This window comes from Portunus trituberculatus, chromosome 31, assembly GCF_017591435.1.
Source record: "Portunus trituberculatus isolate SZX2019 chromosome 31, ASM1759143v1, whole genome shotgun sequence".
Taxonomy (NCBI): Eukaryota; Metazoa; Arthropoda; class Malacostraca; order Decapoda; family Portunidae; genus Portunus; species Portunus trituberculatus.
In genome coordinates this window covers 22,836,723-22,854,734 of record NC_059285.1, presented here as the reverse complement: position 1 = coordinate 22,854,734, position 18,012 = coordinate 22,836,723, and the positions used below count along the sequence as shown (strand labels likewise).

Sequence of the window (18,012 nt, the reverse complement as noted above, 5' to 3'; positions counted from 1 at the left end):
ACAGACGAGCATAGCTCTTTTTTCCGTATGTTACAATTAGGTAAATACAATTAGGTAAATACACACACACACACACACACACACACACACACACACACACACACACACACACACACACACACACACACACACACACACACACACAAGTTTAACTAAAAATGATAAGAACAAGAGATTAAAAATGATGTATACAAACATAGATGGGATTTTATCTAGTAAATTAGAATTAAGAGATTACATAAAGAAAGAAGAACCAGATATTGTATGCCTGGTGGAAACAAAGTTAAATGAGGCAATAGAAATAGACATAGATAAAAGGTATAATATATGGAGGAGAGAGAGAGTGGATAAAGGAGGAAGGAAGGAGATAGTGGTAAATCAAGTGGGGTTTGGGGAAGGAAAATCAGAAATACTGTATGTTAAGATGCATATTAACAAAAAGGAGTTAACAATCATTGGAACATATGTGCCACCAAAAACAAACTCATGGACTAACCAAGAATATAGAGACATGATAGATGACACAATAAGGAGTCTTACAAGAATCATTAAGGAAAGGAGAAAAGTGATATTGATAGGAGATTTCAACTGTAAGGAGGTAGACTGGGAAAATTATGAAAGTGGTATGGGGAAGATGCCTGGGAGATAGATTCCTGAACCTAATGATAGATAATTTGATGGTCCAAAGAGTAAAGGAAAACACAAGATTCAGAGGAAACGATGAGCCGGCAAGATTAGACCTAGTTTTACAAGGGATATACCAATTAACGATGATATAAGATACAAGTGCCCATTGGGAAAGAGTGACCATGTAATATTAGAGATGGATATAGAAGAAGGAAAGGAAGATAGAGATGAATCATACAAAGGAGACCGATTAAATTACAGAAAGGCTGATATTGAGAATCTCAAGAACTATTTTAAAACGTAAACTGGGAGGAGATGGAAAACTCATTAACGGTTCAAGAGAAATATAACTTATTTTTGGAAATATACAAAACTGGGGTCAGGAATATGTTCAAATATAGACCTAAAGAAGAAGGAAAGAAAGATTGGTTTAATGCAAGATGTGCTAGGGCAAAGGAGAAACGAGATGGAGCATGGAAAAGGTGGAGAAGAAACAGAAATCCAGAAAATAAGGAAAACTTCAAAACAGCAAGAAATGAATATGCTAAGGTGAGAAAGGAAGAAGAAAAGAACTATGAAAAGGACATTGTTGAAAATTTAAGGAACAACCAAAATTGTTCTACAGATTCATAAATGGAAAAATAAGACAAAAAGAAACAATAGAAAGGTTAAAAGGAGAGAACGGAATGGTGGAAGACCCAAAAAGTATGGCAGAACTGTTAAATAGTAAATTTCATGAGGTCTTTACTAAGGAATCCAAATTTGAAAGACCACAGGGTAATAGAGAGACTGTCTATATGAAAGAGATTAAAGTAACCAAGCTTGAAATAAAAAAGTTGATGATGGAATTGGATGAGGAAAAGGCAATGGGACCAGATGAAGTCTCAGACAGAATACTGAAAGAATGTAGGGAAGAACTAGCAATTCCAATATATAACATCATAAAATGCTCAATAGAAAATGGAACAGTGCCAGTGGAGTGGAAAAGAGCTGAGGTGGTTCCCATATATAAGAGCGGAAGGAAGGAAGAACCTTTAAATTACAGGCCGGTATCACTAACTAGTGTAATATGCAAGATGTGTGAAAAAGTAATAAAGAAGCAATGGATCGAGTTTCTTGAAGACAACAAAATATTATCAAATAGCCAATTTGGTTTTAGAAAAGGTCGGTCATGTGTGACAAATTTATTGAGTTTCTACTCTAGAATAGTTGATAAAGTACAAGAGAGAGAGAGGGATGGATTGACTGTATTTATTTAGATCTAAAAAAGGCTTTTGATAAAGTGCCACATGAAAGATTACTATGGAAGTTAGAGGAGAAGGGTGGCTTAAAAGGAAGCACATTGAGATGGATGAAGAATTACTGAAGGGGGAGAGAAATAAGGACGATAGTTAAAGATATGAAGTCCAAGTGGAGAACAGTAGACAGCGGAGTGCCACAGGGGTCAGTATTGGCACCAATACTTTTTCTCGTATATATAAATGACATGCCAGAGGAGTGAACAGCTACATAAATCTGTTTTTGGACGATGCGAAACTGTGCAGAGTCATTAAACAAAAAGAGGATTGTGAAATACTACAGGAAGACTTAAACAAGATCTGGAAATGGAGCAAAAATGGAGATGGAATTCAATGTGGACAAAAGCCATGTCATGGAAATGGGAAAAGTGAAAGACGACCAGTGGGAATCTATAAGATGGGAGATGGAGTAGAACTAGAAAAAGTAAAAAGGAAAAGGACTTGGGAGTGACAATGGAAGAAAATAATCAACCGGTTAGCCATATTGATAGAATTTTCAGAGAGACGATAATTTGCTAAGGAATATTGGAGTAGCATTTCACTATATGGACAAGGAAATGATGAAGAAATTGATAAGTACTAAAATAAGACCTAGATTGGAATATGCAGGAGTTGTGTGGACTTACAAAAAGAAACACATAAGAAAATTAGAGACTACAAAAATGGCTACAAGAATGGTTCCAGAATTTAAAGGGATGGCATATGAGGAGAGACTAAAGGCAATGGATCTACCAACCTTGGAGCAGAGAAGAGAGAGGGATCTGATACAAGTTTATAAATTGATTAACGGAATGGATGAAGTGGATAATGAGAAACTGATCCTGAGAGAAGAATATGACTTTAGAAGCACAAGATCGCATAGTAAGAAACTAAGGAAGGGACGATGTCTGAGAGATGTTAAAAATTTAGTTTCCGCAAAGATGTGTTGAGACTTGGAACAGTTTGAGTGAGGAAGTGGTATCAGCAAAGAGTGTACATAGTTTTAAAGAAAATTGGATAAGTGTAGATATGGAGACGGGACCACATGAGCATAAAGCCCAGGCCCTGTAAAACTACAACTAGGTAAATACAACTAGGTAAATACACACACACACACACACACACACACACAGGACACACACGCTCCTGAGAATCAGCTGATCTTCACTACCTTTGTTTGGGTTTACAGTGGCCTCGATAAGTGTGGACTCATTTTTTTTTTCATGAATAGTGTTAAATAATAATGAGTGAGAAAGATATTCCATCTAAATGCATGTATGTGACAAGGGAAAGAATGAAAGCTGATGATGACAATGTTGGTGAGGGAGGAGGAGAATTTGAAGGCTTTGATTCGGCGCAAACTTCACTATTTGATAGAGTCTTAACTATCGAACTTAAATTAGATAAATTGATAAAGGAGAGTATGGGAATGAAAGAGAATGAAGAACAGGATAAAGAGCTCCAGAAATTGAAAGAAAGGATAAAAAGAGAGGAAGAAAATGAAACTAGGCTAAGAACCGAAAATGAAGAATTAAAAGTCCAAATAGCGAACTATAAGAAATTGATGAAGAAGGACTCGTAAAGCCGAGAAAGAAAAGAAAAGCTAAAAGATCAGTTAACAAAGAAGATGAAAGAGTACAAGACGTGATTGAAAAAGAGGTACAAGCATGGAAAATCCAAGATAAGAAAGACAAGGAATCATTTCAAGAAGTATTTCAAGAACAGTTAAAAGAAAGAGATGAAAATATGACAAGCAAAATGATAGAGTCCTCAAGAAAAAGAAAATTTAGTAAGAGAAATTGGAAAAAGAAGAGTGTAATTATTTTTGGACTGAAAGAAAAAAAAATGTTAAATATAGACCAAGAAGGGAAAAAGACGAAATGAAATCAGTAAAAGACCTACTAAAACATCTGAATGACGAGGATAGACAGAACTTAGAAGAGGAAGTAGAAGAAATCCATAGAATGGGACCATATCAAGAAGGAACAGTGAGACCAATTAAGATATTACTAAAATCACAAGCAGCAGCAGAAGAAGTACTATATAGAAAAACGAAACTCAGAGAAACAGAAGGTTGCAAAGATATATATATATATATATATATATAGAAAAATAAAAAAATAGAAACGAGGAAAGGAAGAGACACAATGAACTGGTGGCAGAAGCAAAAAAAAAATAATGAAAGGTCAGAGGAGGAAGAAGGCATTTTTTGGAGAATTATAGGAGACAGGATAAGGAAATGGTATATAAAAGAGAAAGAAGAAAAAAATGGAGCAAGTTTAACTAAAATGATAAGAACAAGAGATTAAAAATGATGTATACAAACATAGATGGGATTTTATCTAGTAAATTAGAATTAAGAGATTACATAAAGAAAGAAGAACCAGATATTGTATGCCTGGTGGAAACAAAGTTAAATGAGGCAATAAAATAGACATAGATAAAAGGTATAATATATGGAGGAGAGACAGAGTGGGTAAAGGAGGAGGAGTCATGATGATGTTAAGGAAGGAGATAGTGGTAAATCAAGTGGAGTTTGGGGAAGGAAAATCAGAAATACTGTATGTTAAGATGCATATTAATAAAAAGGAGTTAACAATCATTGGAACATATGTGCCACCAAAACAAACTCATGGACTAACCAAGAATATAGAGACATGATAGATGACACAATAAGGAGTCTTACAAGAATCATTAAGGAAAGGAGAAAAGTGATATTGGTAGGAGATTTCAACTGTAAGGAGGTAGACTGGGAAAATTATGAAAGTGGTATGGGGAAGATGCCTGGGAGATAGATTCCTGAACCTAATGATAGATAATTTGATGGTCCAAAGAGTAAAGGAAAACACAAGATTCAGAGGAAACGATGAGCCGGCAAGATTAGACCTAGTTTTTACAAGGGATATACCAATTAACGATGATATAAGATACAAGTGCCCATTGGGAAAGAGTGACCATGTAATATTAGAAATGGATATAGAAGAAGGAAAGGAAGATAGAGATGAATCATACAAAGGAGACCGATTAAATTACAGAAAGGCTGATATTGAGAATCTCAAGAACTATTTTAAAACGTAAACTGGGAGGAGATGGAAAACTCATTAACGGTTCAAGAGAAATATAACTTATTTTTGGAAATATACAAAACTGGGGTCAGGGAATATGTCCGAAATATAGACCTAAAGAAGAAGGAAAGAAAGATTGGTTTAATGCAAGATGTGCTAGGGCAAAGGAGAAACGAGATGGAGCATGGAAAAGGTGGAGAAGAAACAGAAATCCAGAAAATAAGGAAAACTTCAAAACAGCAAGAAATGAATATGCTAAGGTGAGAAAGGAAGAAGAAAAGAACTATGAAAAGGACATTGTCGAAAAATGTAAGGAACAACCAAAATTGTTCTACAGATTCATAAATGGAAAAATAAGACAAAAAGAAACAATAGAAAGGTTAAAAGGAGAAAACGGAATGGTGGAAGACCCAAAAGTATGGCAGAACTGTTAAATAGTAAATTTCATGAGGTCTTTACTAAGGAATCCAAATTTGAAAGACCACAGGGTAATAGAGAGACTGTCTATATGAAAGAGATTAAAGTAACCAAGCTTGAAATAAAAAGTTGATGACGGAATAGATGAGGAAAAGGCAATGGGACGGATGAAGTCTCAGGCAGAATACTGAAAGAATGTAGGGAAGAACTAGCAAGTCCAATATACAACATCATAAAATGCTCAATAGAAAATGGAACAGTGCCAGTGGAGTGGAAAAGAGCTGAGGTGGTTCCCATATATAAGAGCGGAAGGAAGGAAGAACCTTTAAATTACAGACCGGTATCACTAACTAGTGTAATATGCAAGATGTGTGAAAAAGTAATAAAGAAGCAATGGATTGAGTTTCTTGAAGACAACAAAATATTATCAAATAGCCAATTTGGTTTTAGAAAAGGTCGGTCATGTGTAACAAATTTATTGAGTTTCTACTCTAGAATAGTTGATAAAGTACAAGAGAGAGAGGATGGGTTGACTGTATTTATTTAGATCTAAAAAAGGCTTTTGATAAAGTGCCACATGAAAGATTACTATGGAAGTTAGAGGAGAAGGGTGGCTTAAAAGGAAGCACATTGAGATGGATGAAGAATTACTTAAGGGGGAGAGAAATAAGGACGATAGTTAAAGATATGAAGTCCAAGTGGAGAACAGTAGACAGCGGAGTGCCACAGGGGTCAGTATTGGCACCAATACTTTTTCTCGTATATATAAATGACATGCCAGAGGGAGTGAACAGCTACATAAATCTGTTTGAGACGATGCGAAACTGTGCAGAGTCATTAAACAAAAGAGGATTGTGAAATACTACAGGAAGACTTAAACAAGATCTGGAAATGGAGCAAAAATGGGAGATGGAATTCAATGTGGACAAAAGCCATGTCATGGAAATGGGAAAAAGTGAAAGACGACCAGTGGGAATCTATAAGATGGGAGATGGAGTAGAACTAGAAAAAGTAAAAAGGAAAAGGACTTGGGAGTGACAATGGAAGAAAATAATCAACCGGTAAGCCATATTGATAGAATTTTCAGAGAGACGATAATTTGCTAAGGAATATTGGAGTAGCATTTCACTATATGGACAAGGAAATGATGAAGAAATTGATAAGTACTAAAATAAGACCTAGATTGGAATATGCAGGAGTTGTGTGGACTCCACATAAAAAGAAACACATAAGAAAATTAGAGAGACTACAAAAAATGGCTACAAGAATGGTTCCAGAATTTAAAGGGATGACATATGAGGAGAGACTAAAAGCTATGAATCTACCAACCTTGGAGCAGAGAAGAGAGAGAGGGGATCTGATACAAGTTTATAAATTGATTAACGGAATGGATGAAGTGGATAATGAGAAACTGATCTTGAGAGAAGAATATGACTTAAGAAGCACAAGATCACATAGTTGGCGACCACTTGCAAGGGATGAGCAGCTGGGAGAGCTGATATTTAAGTGATCAGTAATACAAGTATTTACTGAAAATTTAAAACACTACATTACATTTTCGATTTGAAAACATATGTTTACATTTATCAGTTTCGTATACTACCACATATGTCATGTAGGAAGAGAAAGTTAAATATTTCAGGAATCTCAAGTCGAAAGTAAGCGACGACGAGTCCCTCTAGGAGGGAATGAAAACACTACTATACTTGTCATCCACCACAATCTAACTTAATGTCACAGTATTTTCAAGCTTTCCTCTCATAGTTATCTATACTCGTTGGGTCTCTATCTTCCTGCTGTCCCACGTGCCCCATTGGCTGGCCACTGCAGCCAGTTGATCCTCCACGGTCATAAGAATAACATTGTCCTGTGCTTTCTCTCTGGAGTTTTTTTTTTTTTTCATTTAGAAGCTTACAATGGCATTGAAAAAGCTTGTTACTGGTGAGAATAAGCCTACAAGAAAGAATGTAGTGACAACCATTGAAAGGAGAAGGGAGATTATTGATAAATACGAGAAAGGAGGAAGAATAACCGATCTTCCAGCTGAGTACGTACTGTATGGCTAAATCTACAGTAGCCACAATACTGAAGAAGTAAGCTCATTAAAAGAGCTGATGTGGCAATTGTTGTGAAAAGGCAACTTAAGCGACCTGCGGCAGTGGAAGAAATTAAGAAATTATTGATTGTGTGGATAAACAAAAAGCAGATGGCTAGTGATTCTTTGTCAGAGGGCATAATTTGTGCGAAGGCTAGGCATTTTTATCTTATTGTTTGATACTACATATGACTCCAATAATGATTTTAAAGCAAATTTAAAGGAAATCTCAAGAAAAGAACTAATTCATTCTGTTGTTAGGCACAGTGAGGCCGCAAGTGCGGACAGAGTTGCCGCTGAGAAATTTGTGCCTAAATTTTAAAAAATTTGTGGATAAGGAGTGCTTAAACCCACAACAGATCTTTAATTGTGATGAAACTGTCCTGTTTTGGAAAAAAAAAAACTACCAAACAGGACCTATATAACAAAGGAAAAGAAGTGTTTGCCAGGAAACAAGCCCATCAAAGACAGGGTAACCCTGCTTCTGTGCATCAGTGCTAGCAGCGACTACAAAATAAACCGCTACTTTTTTCTAAACTTGGGTTTGGCAATGGCTGGAACGAATTACCTGATTTATAGATATCAGTAGTCAGATATTTTAATACTTGAACAGCCATTTGGAACTAATTAAGTTCGAGTATTGAGTCTCCACTGTATATTCACTCGACCCTCGAAACAACGGACAAATGCGTGCATGACCCTGTCCATAGATTGCAAAAGTTTGTTCCTTGCAAAAGTACGTAAAAAAAAACTATAAAATGTACGTAAAATACGTAAAATTTTCTAATTTTTGTATTAGTTCAAGGTTAGCAGCCACTGGAAGAGCCTTTCGATTACTATTCACTGGTTTACTAGGTTTAGGAGGCATTTTGGATAGGTTAAGCACTCATGGAAAGGGTACAAATGCATAAGAAAGCCGTGTTAAGCACTGGACAATGTTCGTTGTTGGTTGAAAACGCACGGCAAGAAGATTAAACATGGCGGCGAACAGCTGATGACGCGACCAACCCGCCACCTACCGGACAATAATTTGCCGGGAACAGACAATCGCGCGCATTTTAATATTCGTCTGTAGATTAAACCGGACTCCAGAATTTGTCCGTAGTTTCCAAAATCCGTTGATGGGAGGTCCGTTGTTTCGAGGGTCGAGTGTACAGGCAACCCCTGCTTAACGAAAGTTCACACAACGAAATTTCGCTACAACGAAGGATTAATTTTACTACCATCTGCTCGTTTAACGAACACCAAACTCGCTTTAACGAAGTTTTATCCTGGTAATTTTTTCTAAGTTTGAAAGGCCTGCCGTATCATGCAAGCCGACAGGCTTTTGAATACACCAGTGTCTCTTGTGGACAACACGCGCACCACTCACTGCCCCTGTTCAAAACAATAACAACGTCAGCAGCAGCTCGTCTTCCCTTGCTCAATTTACCACCAAAACGCCCTGCAATGTTGTGTAGCATTGCTAAGAAGACCAGGAAGTCACTTACTTTCGAAGTGAAGCTGGATATTATTTACAGACACGAGAGGCGAGAAAACTAATATAATAGCATTGCTCGCCACCATCTTGACTCTATCTACTGTCTCTACTATTTTCAAGTCAGCAGACTCTATTAAGAAGGCTGGTGAGACCGTATCTTCCTTGCAAGCTAAAAGAACCAGCCTTGTGGAAATGTGGTACATAAGTTTTGTATGTGGTACAATGATGCGTCCTTTGTTTACATTCCACAGGTTGCCGGTTAATGTCTTTCCTGTTTCACTCTCCCTCCCTTCATAAATTTAAGATCATCAACATTATAAAGTTACGTACATACATACATTAGTGTACATTATAATGACTTAAATTAAACTTCCTAAATGTTTAACTTCATAATTTTTACTTTCATTAAACCTTTCACTGTACTATAATGCACTCTTGCTTTGTTTACTCTCAATGGAAGTTCAAGTCGGGTTAAACTTGTTACAATCAGTTCGCTTAACGAAGTTTCGCTTAACGAAAGGTTTATTGAGAACGTAACCCCTTCGTTAAGCGGGGGTTGCCCGTATATATTTTATAGTTTGTGTAGCATTCTGAAAGTGTTTTATACCTGTGAGTAATGTTATTATTTTAGAAATTGAGTGATAACTTTGTCCACTGTTCTTACAGTCAAGTCATCAATAAATCTGTCTGGGAAATACTGCTTTTCCTCTACCCTATGATGATGACTGTGATTAGTAAAAAGAAACCGTCCTGTGAATTATTAGAGAACCTGCTTGTGGCTACACAGTTGTTTGACATTTTTATGTTTACCACATCTTATGCATCACCAGTTACCTTGCTTTGGCCCATATAAATTACTTTGGTCACCTCACAACACACTCTAGCGGCAAGGGGTGGAAGTACAGTGGAGACTCAATACTTGAATTTAATTAGTTCCAAATGGCCGTTCGAGTATTAAAAAGTTTGACTATTGATACCTATAAATCAGGTAATTCGTTCCTGCCATTGCCAAACCCAAGTTTAGAACAAAACAGTGGTTTAATTTTGCAGTTGCCGCTAGCATTGGCGCACAAAAGCAGGGTTAGCCTGTCTTTCATGGGCTTGTGTCCTGGCAAACATTTATCTTCCTTTGTTATATAGATCATGTTTCGTAGTTTTTTTTTCTTGAAAGCAGGCCAATTTCATCACAAGTAACCCCTAAAATTCTGGGATGTTGGAATTTTTAGCTCCTGCTAACTCGGGAGGTTTGGCGAGACACACACAAAATAGCCTGTATTCACATACTGTTTACACTGGGAAATTCAATAAACGAGTGAGAACAAATGGTGTTCTGCCCACAAGCAACTCTTCTTCTTTGCAATGCAAAAAACCAGAATTCTCTAGATGCTATGGTTACCAAAATATCAGGTTGAATGAGGTGGTATCATCGGTGTATGTGGCCTTGCGTCTGATCAGGTCCAACGGCCTTGGCTAGAGTGATAGAAAACGGGTCCCTTGTATCCCCCCCCTCTCTCTCTCTCTCTCTCTCAATCAATCAAAATGTTCGCAAAGTGATCTAATTTGTATATTTTTTGCAAAAACATATTTAAAATACATACAATAAGAGTTGCTGGTGGTGGTGGTTGAATGTCCCCCTCAGTGGTTGAACCTCTTTTATCCGTATCATAGCCCAGAACATCACTATCTTCGCTCTCTATTATTGTAGAAACTGTTAATTCCAAAGCCCTTCTGATACCACTCTCATTCAAAAGTTGTCTCCCCACAACATGGCGAGAGACTCGTGGGAGGAGGTGGCAGAATCGGACACAGTGACATATAGCATATATGTCACTGACTTGGGGCTCGCCGTGCTTCACAACAGAATGAATTCCAGTTCTTTTCTTGAAATTCACAAAGCACCCGTTACTTGCTTTAAAATCATTATTGGAGTCAGATGTAGTATCAGAAATAAGATCAAGATGCAGCAGCCTGACCTTCACACAAATTATGCCCTCTGACAAAGAATCACCAGCCATCTGCCTTTGGTTTATCCAGTCAACATTTTTTCCATTTGTTCCACTGCTGCAGGTCGCTTAAATTGCCTTTTTACACCAATCACCACATCAGCTCTTATAATGAGCTGTTTTCTTCAGTATTGTGGCTATTGTAAATTTAGCCATACAGTACTCAGCTGCAAGATCGGTTATTCTTCCTCCTTTCTTGTATTTATCAATAATATCCTTTTTCCTTTCGATGGTTGTACTACATTCTTTCTTGTAGGCTTATTCTCACCACTAACAACCCTCTTTGGTGCCATTGTAAGCAAAAATGAAAAAAAAAAAAAAAATTGCGGAGAGAAAGTGCAGGACAATGTTATTCTTACGAAAGCGAAGGATAAACTGGCTGCCGTGGACTGCATGGGGCTGCGGTGGGCTGCGTGGGGCTGCGGGAAGGAAGAGACCCTTTGTTTATAGCCACGTGGATGGACGTTCGACTAATAGGTATTTTTTTTAGTATTAAGTTGAACTTTTGCGTTTGACTGTTGAAAAGTTTGACTATTTAGATGTTCGAGTATTGAGTCTCCACTGTAGATGCTACTGCCGACACTCCCTTGTCTTACTAAGCCCATAACAATAGACATTACAGTACAGTAATGAATTTCTATAAATAAATGTGTTGTTTGAGTGACATGGAAGTACTTTTATATTATGTCCAGGACTTAAGGTGCTTGTGTAATAGGAATCACATTGTTGTTTATTGTGAGTTGGGGATATATTTACATTGGTGTTGATGATAATCACTTGTGAGAAGAGTGCTTATTTATTTCTTAGAAGGTATGTCAAGTCTATTTGTGATGCAAAAGGCTTGAACTTTGTTAAGGAATGTTTGTAAGTGGTTAGAGGCTGTGTCTACTCTTGGATGTGTGGATGCTATTGTAATGTCTGTGTAAGAAGCTTCAACTTTCAGTTTCACCAACATGTAGTAACCTGTAATCTACCCAAACCTAACCTTAACCTAATTATGTACAAAAATATGAGATAAAGCCTATTACTACTACACAAAAAAATCAATGCAAGCGATCGTTGACAACACTGCTCACCAATAACAATGCTTATGGCAGCTGCCACTACTGCCACCAATACCTCCAGAGGTGTAATTTTTGTGTTTTCAGATATTTCCTATTTGATATTGTTGATTCCTGATATCTTTTGCAATGAATGTTACTCAATCTAATGCTCCTCCACCCCAAAAACCCAGATGTTTTGTAAGTCCCCTTATATCATTGGGGATGAGAGGAAGGTAAGCGTAAGTTGAAAAAAAGAGTCACAACTTGAAAACTATCCATTAGTGAAGGAACTTATATGGAACATCAATCAATTCACTAAATGTCTCACCCAAGAAATATAAGTAACACAAGAAAATCGGTGGATGTGTAAAACTGAAAATTGTGTGAACTTGTATCAAGGTCCTTGTGTGGTGACATTTTTGGGAGTACATCCTGATATTCTGGCAAAACCAATAATCCGACTCATCTATGATCCTCTGCTCATCAGTTTAACAGACTTCCGCTGTAATAAAGATAGTGAACTGTTAGATCCTTGACAAAGGTTATCAACTGTTATCAATATTTTTTGCATTTTTTATTGGAAGGCTTAAAAGTAGATAATTAAGTTTAAGATGAACTTTCATCATCATAATTTACCTAATATTGAGATATAGCACTGATGGATGGCTTTCTTTTATCTTTTAGTTGGGTGAGGCTATCAGTGTTTTGGAGGAAGAAATGCCAGCTGCTGGATCCAAGCCAAATCACTACTGTTTCCAGGTTTTGATTAATGCCTGTGGCCGTGCTGGCTATACCAAGAAAGCCTTTCAACTCTACAATCAGGTTTGTGCTTATTTTAATTTAAATATTCCTCATTCTTTTCTTTAGAAAGTGGATTTAATGTATTTGATAGTTATTATCAACATTGATAGTTATCAACATTATTCCAAGATATTGAAGATTCTTTAAAGAAAAAATGTCTCATATAACGAAAACCTCTTAGATATATCTAGTTTCTTATTAATCATTATAGATCAATGCAAAAGTGTTATTTTTTCTCAATTCCCGACGTTGGAAAGTGCTGAAAAGCTGCCAGATTCGCCAGATAACTTAATTTAGCACATTCAACTCGGTATGCTGGAAAAAAAATATTATGTCATATATGTGCTATCAAACTAAGTAATAAATTATTAGGAACATCTCTAATCAGCTTCACCAAGCACAGAGAATGTAATATGGCAAAACGAGCCAAAAATGCTTGGTTCATGGTCTCAGTTTTGGGACACTTCATCACCTTGAGTGAATTACATTATTTTCAGTAAGCAAGCACATTTCATTGGTTCAAGTTAATTAATTAGCAATCAAATTCAGAAAATGTGATGAATATCAAACAAACACGATGTTTTGATACAAAATCCTTTTATGACTTCAGTGAAAGATTGTCCGTTCCGTATGTAAACAACATCAAGCAGGTTTCTACCTGCTCCCCACCGGTTATAGGCAAACAGTTCAGGGTCTGGATGCGATGCTGACGGTCCTTTGCACCAATCTATGAAGTGCTTTGAGCAGATAGCATGGTCCTTGGTAGCTCTCCACGTCGGGCCTCGTTTACATTGTGTCTCCCATAATCTTTTTCGAGCCGCGTCTTTCTTCCTGGGAAACACAGTCCATCCTTTCACGCCGTTTTCTTTTTGATATAGAATTGCAGTCAGCTACAGCACATGTATGAACCGGCATTCTGTTCCAGCTCTAAGAAGACTCCACACTAGGGTGACCAGATTTCTGAGACAAATTCCAGGGACATTTTCACTTCAGGGAGGTAAAAACATGTAGTGTTTTTGCACTAGAAAACTAAACGGGACACTATCCGTACCATTTCTAAACCAGCAATCAAAAGTTTCTCTCGCCTTATTTACTCAAGTTGCAAAGAAAAAAAAATCTCTACCTGATGAAATATCTGAGATCATGAACACCTATTAGCTGTTAAAATGTGTCCGCTACACATTTCACCGTCTTCACGGAAACTAAGGCCTTCTCCTTATTCTTGACATTCTAAAAGAGTAATGATAAAAGGACATAATTATCATAATCAAAAGGAGTAGTTTATTAACGCATCAAGTGATCTTTCAGTTACAGAAAACCGGGGACAGGTCACTGAAATCGGGGACTGTCCCTGGAAACTGGGGACGTCTGGTCACCCTACTCCACACGAGCTTCCAAACAACGCGGGCATGGGGTTATTTTGGTGTTTTGAGAGGACTCAGTATTCCCGAGTTCAGTTAGTCTTTTCGGTTTGATATGCCTTTGGCCGCAAAAATGTTGCTCTACCAAGATTATTACAGAATGTATTACTTTGTAATATTTAGAGGAGAAACAGTGCTCTCTGTTGAACTATATGAAAAAATGTTTCAAACCAAATATGTAGTTGAGACTAGTAAAAAATGCGAGAGCATTGAAACCACGACTGTGAGTATTAAGCTTATAATAACAGTTTTGTAGAGTGTGTATTATCAGATCATATGGATATTGTTAGGATAAACTTGGAATTAATGTTTTGCAGTACAAAGACTCAATACCTCAAGATTTATTATGATATGAATTTTAGAATGTGTGTCTCTTGTGAGCTGGCTGGCTGTCGCGTATTAAAACAGCCAGCGATCAATGGCAACCCAAGAATATCCGACGTCGGGAATTAATGTTTACATATTTATTTGCATTTTTATCATAGATTCTAAAATTTTTACTTTAAATGCATTTTATTGCATTATCAATTTTATTATATTGCAGTTTTTGATAACTGAGTTACCTGAGGGGGACTTGTGTACGTAGTTACCAGATATGTGTGAATAAGAGATGCAATGTAAGTGTTTTGTGTAGTGATGTCAGTTATGGAGTATGTGGGTGAAGAGTAAAACACTAGCATTCAACAACTAATGTAGCTATGCTGTAAAGTCATGAATCTTCATCAATCTCATCTTGATATTTTGTATCTTGATTGCAGTTTCAAGAACTCACGATTCACATATCTTGATCAATATCTTAATTATTGTTGTTTTTCATCTGTTCACATCAAAACAAACATGGCTTATGGTGATGCCAGTTTTTTCAATTGCTCTCCCACCCAGCAGTAGCTTGGTGTATCACCCACCCTATACTACAAATACTTCCATGAGAAAATAAATCATGAAACATATAGCAATAATGAGCTGATTAAGATGAAAAATTTTAGAAGACTGTCAGCCACCTTTAGCAAGGCAAACACAAACTAAGACCCTATCAGATCCAAGACCAAGACCACCATTAAGGAAGCTACTGACATCACCACCCAAGAAGTTATCAATTTAAAGGATATTTTGTCAAAAGAAACTATTACTGTGAGGCAATTTTGGAGATGCTAGAACATTTGGAATGCAGTTGATTGTATGGTGAAAGCTTGGAATAACATATCTGATGCAACTATTAGGCATGTCTTGGAAAATCTGCCATCTTAGAATAATTTAGTCTCAGATTTCTCACAAATGATCTTCTAGCTGACACTATGGCATCTGCTTCCGCATCTGCATCTGGATTCCATTATGTTAATGAGAATAATGTGATGGAAGAGTTAATAGGGGAAAAAAATTGGATACAAATGAAACAGTTGAGAATTTAATTATAGTAAATCCCACATAAGATGGACCAATTAGGGAGAAGACCAACAGGCTGTACATGCTGTGCAGACTTAAGTCCCTGGGGATGCTGGCAAATAAGTTGAAGGGAGCTGTACCTCACCTTTATCCTTCCCAAACTCATGCATACCTTCCCATGGTAGTCTTTATCTCTCAGCTCTACTCAACAGCAGAAGTTGGAGAATATGCAGAAGAGGGTGTGCAGGGTCATTCTTGGCCCTGCCTACACCAAATATGAAGACACCCAAGCTGTCTACCAAACATCGAGAAGCTCTGGAGGAGCTTGGGAGTGGCCTACTGTGTCACCCATGCCTATGCCACCTGCTTCCCCTGACATGCTTTGCCTGGTTCATACCACATGACACATAAATAAGATAATGCCCCTAGAGACACCATGCATTATTGGTCCAATGCACCAGCGATTAACCATTACAATAGTTTAACAAAGGGCAACTTTTATGTGTAAGAATTATGAGAAACCATTAACCCCTTCGCGCCGCATGTTAAAAAAGCCCGCCTTTATGATATACGGGTGGTAGTGCCGTGAGCCCGAGCGCGGGAAACTCTTGCAAGCTTGTCATACTTGTCGTCTTTGTGTATTATGCTGCTATTTTTTAGTCACTATATTGCCTTCGAAGAGGAAAGTGGACGCTTCTCTCTTCGAAGAAAAAGAGAGAGAGAGAGAGAGAGAGAGAGAGAGAGAGAGAGAGAGAGAGAGAGAGAGTGACATTTGCTAATATTTTAGACACAAGCGGGATGCATGTAGCTTATCTTTTGAGAGGAAGAGGGGAGGGAGGAAGGAGAGGGAAACAAAGGGAGAGAGAGAGAGAGAGAGAGAGAGAGAGAGAGAGAGTGTGTGTGTGTGTGTGTGTGTGTGTGTGTGTGTGTGTGTGTGTGTGTGTGTGTGTGTGTGTGTGTGTGTGTATTTACCTAGTTTTAGTTTTACAGGGCCTGGGCTTTATGCTCGTGTGGTCCCGTCTCCATATCTACACTTATCCAATTTTTCTTTAAAACTATGTACACTCTTTGCTGATACCACTTCCTCACTCAAACTGTTCCAAGTCTCAACACATCTCTGGAAACTAAATTTTTAACATCTCTCAGACATCGTCCCTTCCTTAGTTTCTTACTATGCGATCTTGTGCTTCTAAAGTCATATTCTTCTCTCAGGATCAGTTTCTCATTATCCACTTCATCCATTCCGTTAATCAATTTATAAACTTGTATCAGATCCCTCTCTCTTCTCTGCTCCAAGGTTGGTAGATCCATTGCCTTTAGTCTCTCCTCATATGCCATCCCTTTAAATTCTGGAACCATTCTTGTAGCCATTTTTGTAGTCTCTAATTTTCTTATGTGTTTCTTTTTATGGGAGTCCACACAACTCCTGCATATTCCAATCTAGGTCTTATTTTAGTACTTATCAATTTCTTCATCATTTCCTTGTCCATATAGTGAAATGCTACTCCAATATTCCTTAGCAAATTATACGTCTCTCTGAAAATTCTATCAATATGGCTAACCGGTTGATTATTTTCTTCCATTGTCACTCCCAAGTCCTTTTCCTTTTTACTTTTTCTAGTTCTACTCCATCTCCCATCTTATAGATTCCCACTGGTCGTCTTTCACTTTTTCCCATTTCCATGACATGGCTTTTGTCCACATTGAATTCCATCTCCCATTTTTGCTCCATTTCCAGATCTTGTTTAAGTCTTCCTGTAGTATTTCACAATCCTCTTTTGTTTAATGACTCTGCACAGTTTCGCATCGTCCGCAAACAGATTTATGTAGCTGTTCACTCCCTCTGGCATGTCATTTATATATACGAGAAAAGTATTGGTGCCAATACTGACCCCTGTGGCACTCCGCTGTCTACTGTTCTCCACTTGGACTTCATATCTTTAACTATCGTCCTTATTTCTCTCCCTTAAGTAATTCTTCATCCATCTCAATGTGCTTCCTTTTAAGCCACCCTTCTCCTCTAACTTCCATAGTAATCTTTCATGTGGCACTTTATCAAAAGCCTTTTTAGATCTAAATAAATACAGTCAACCCATCCTCTCTCTCTTGTACTTTATCAACTATTCTAGAGTAGAAACTCAATAAATTTGTCACACATGACCGACCTTTTCTAAAACCAAATTGGCTATTTGATAATATTTTGTTGTCTTCAAGAAACTCGATCCATTGCTTCTTTATTACTTTTTCACACATCTTGCATATTACACTAGTTAGTGATATCGGTCTGTAATTTAAAGGTTCTTCCTTCCTTCCGCTCTTATATATGGGAACCACCTCAGCTCTTTTCCACTCCACTGGCACTGTTCCATTTTCTATTGAGCATTTTATGATGTATATTGG

General features: G+C 37.4%; 1 protein-coding gene across 12 annotated transcripts in view; it reads left to right on the top strand.

Annotated features, from left to right (window-relative positions):
• LOC123511333 (pentatricopeptide repeat-containing protein 1, mitochondrial-like) overlaps positions 1–18,012 on the top strand; it is a 358,287-nt gene that overhangs the window by 68,093 nt on the left and 272,182 nt on the right. For all 12 annotated transcript variants that reach the window (XR_006676760.1, XR_006676759.1, XR_006676758.1 and 9 more), the window contains one exon: positions 12,692–12,829. Coding sequence is in view for 8 of the 12 variants with exons in the window: in XM_045267133.1 (XP_045123068.1) it covers positions 12,692–12,829 (138 nt within the window). In the remaining 4 variants the exon portion in view is untranslated. The remainder of the gene's footprint in view (positions 1–12,691; positions 12,830–18,012) is intronic.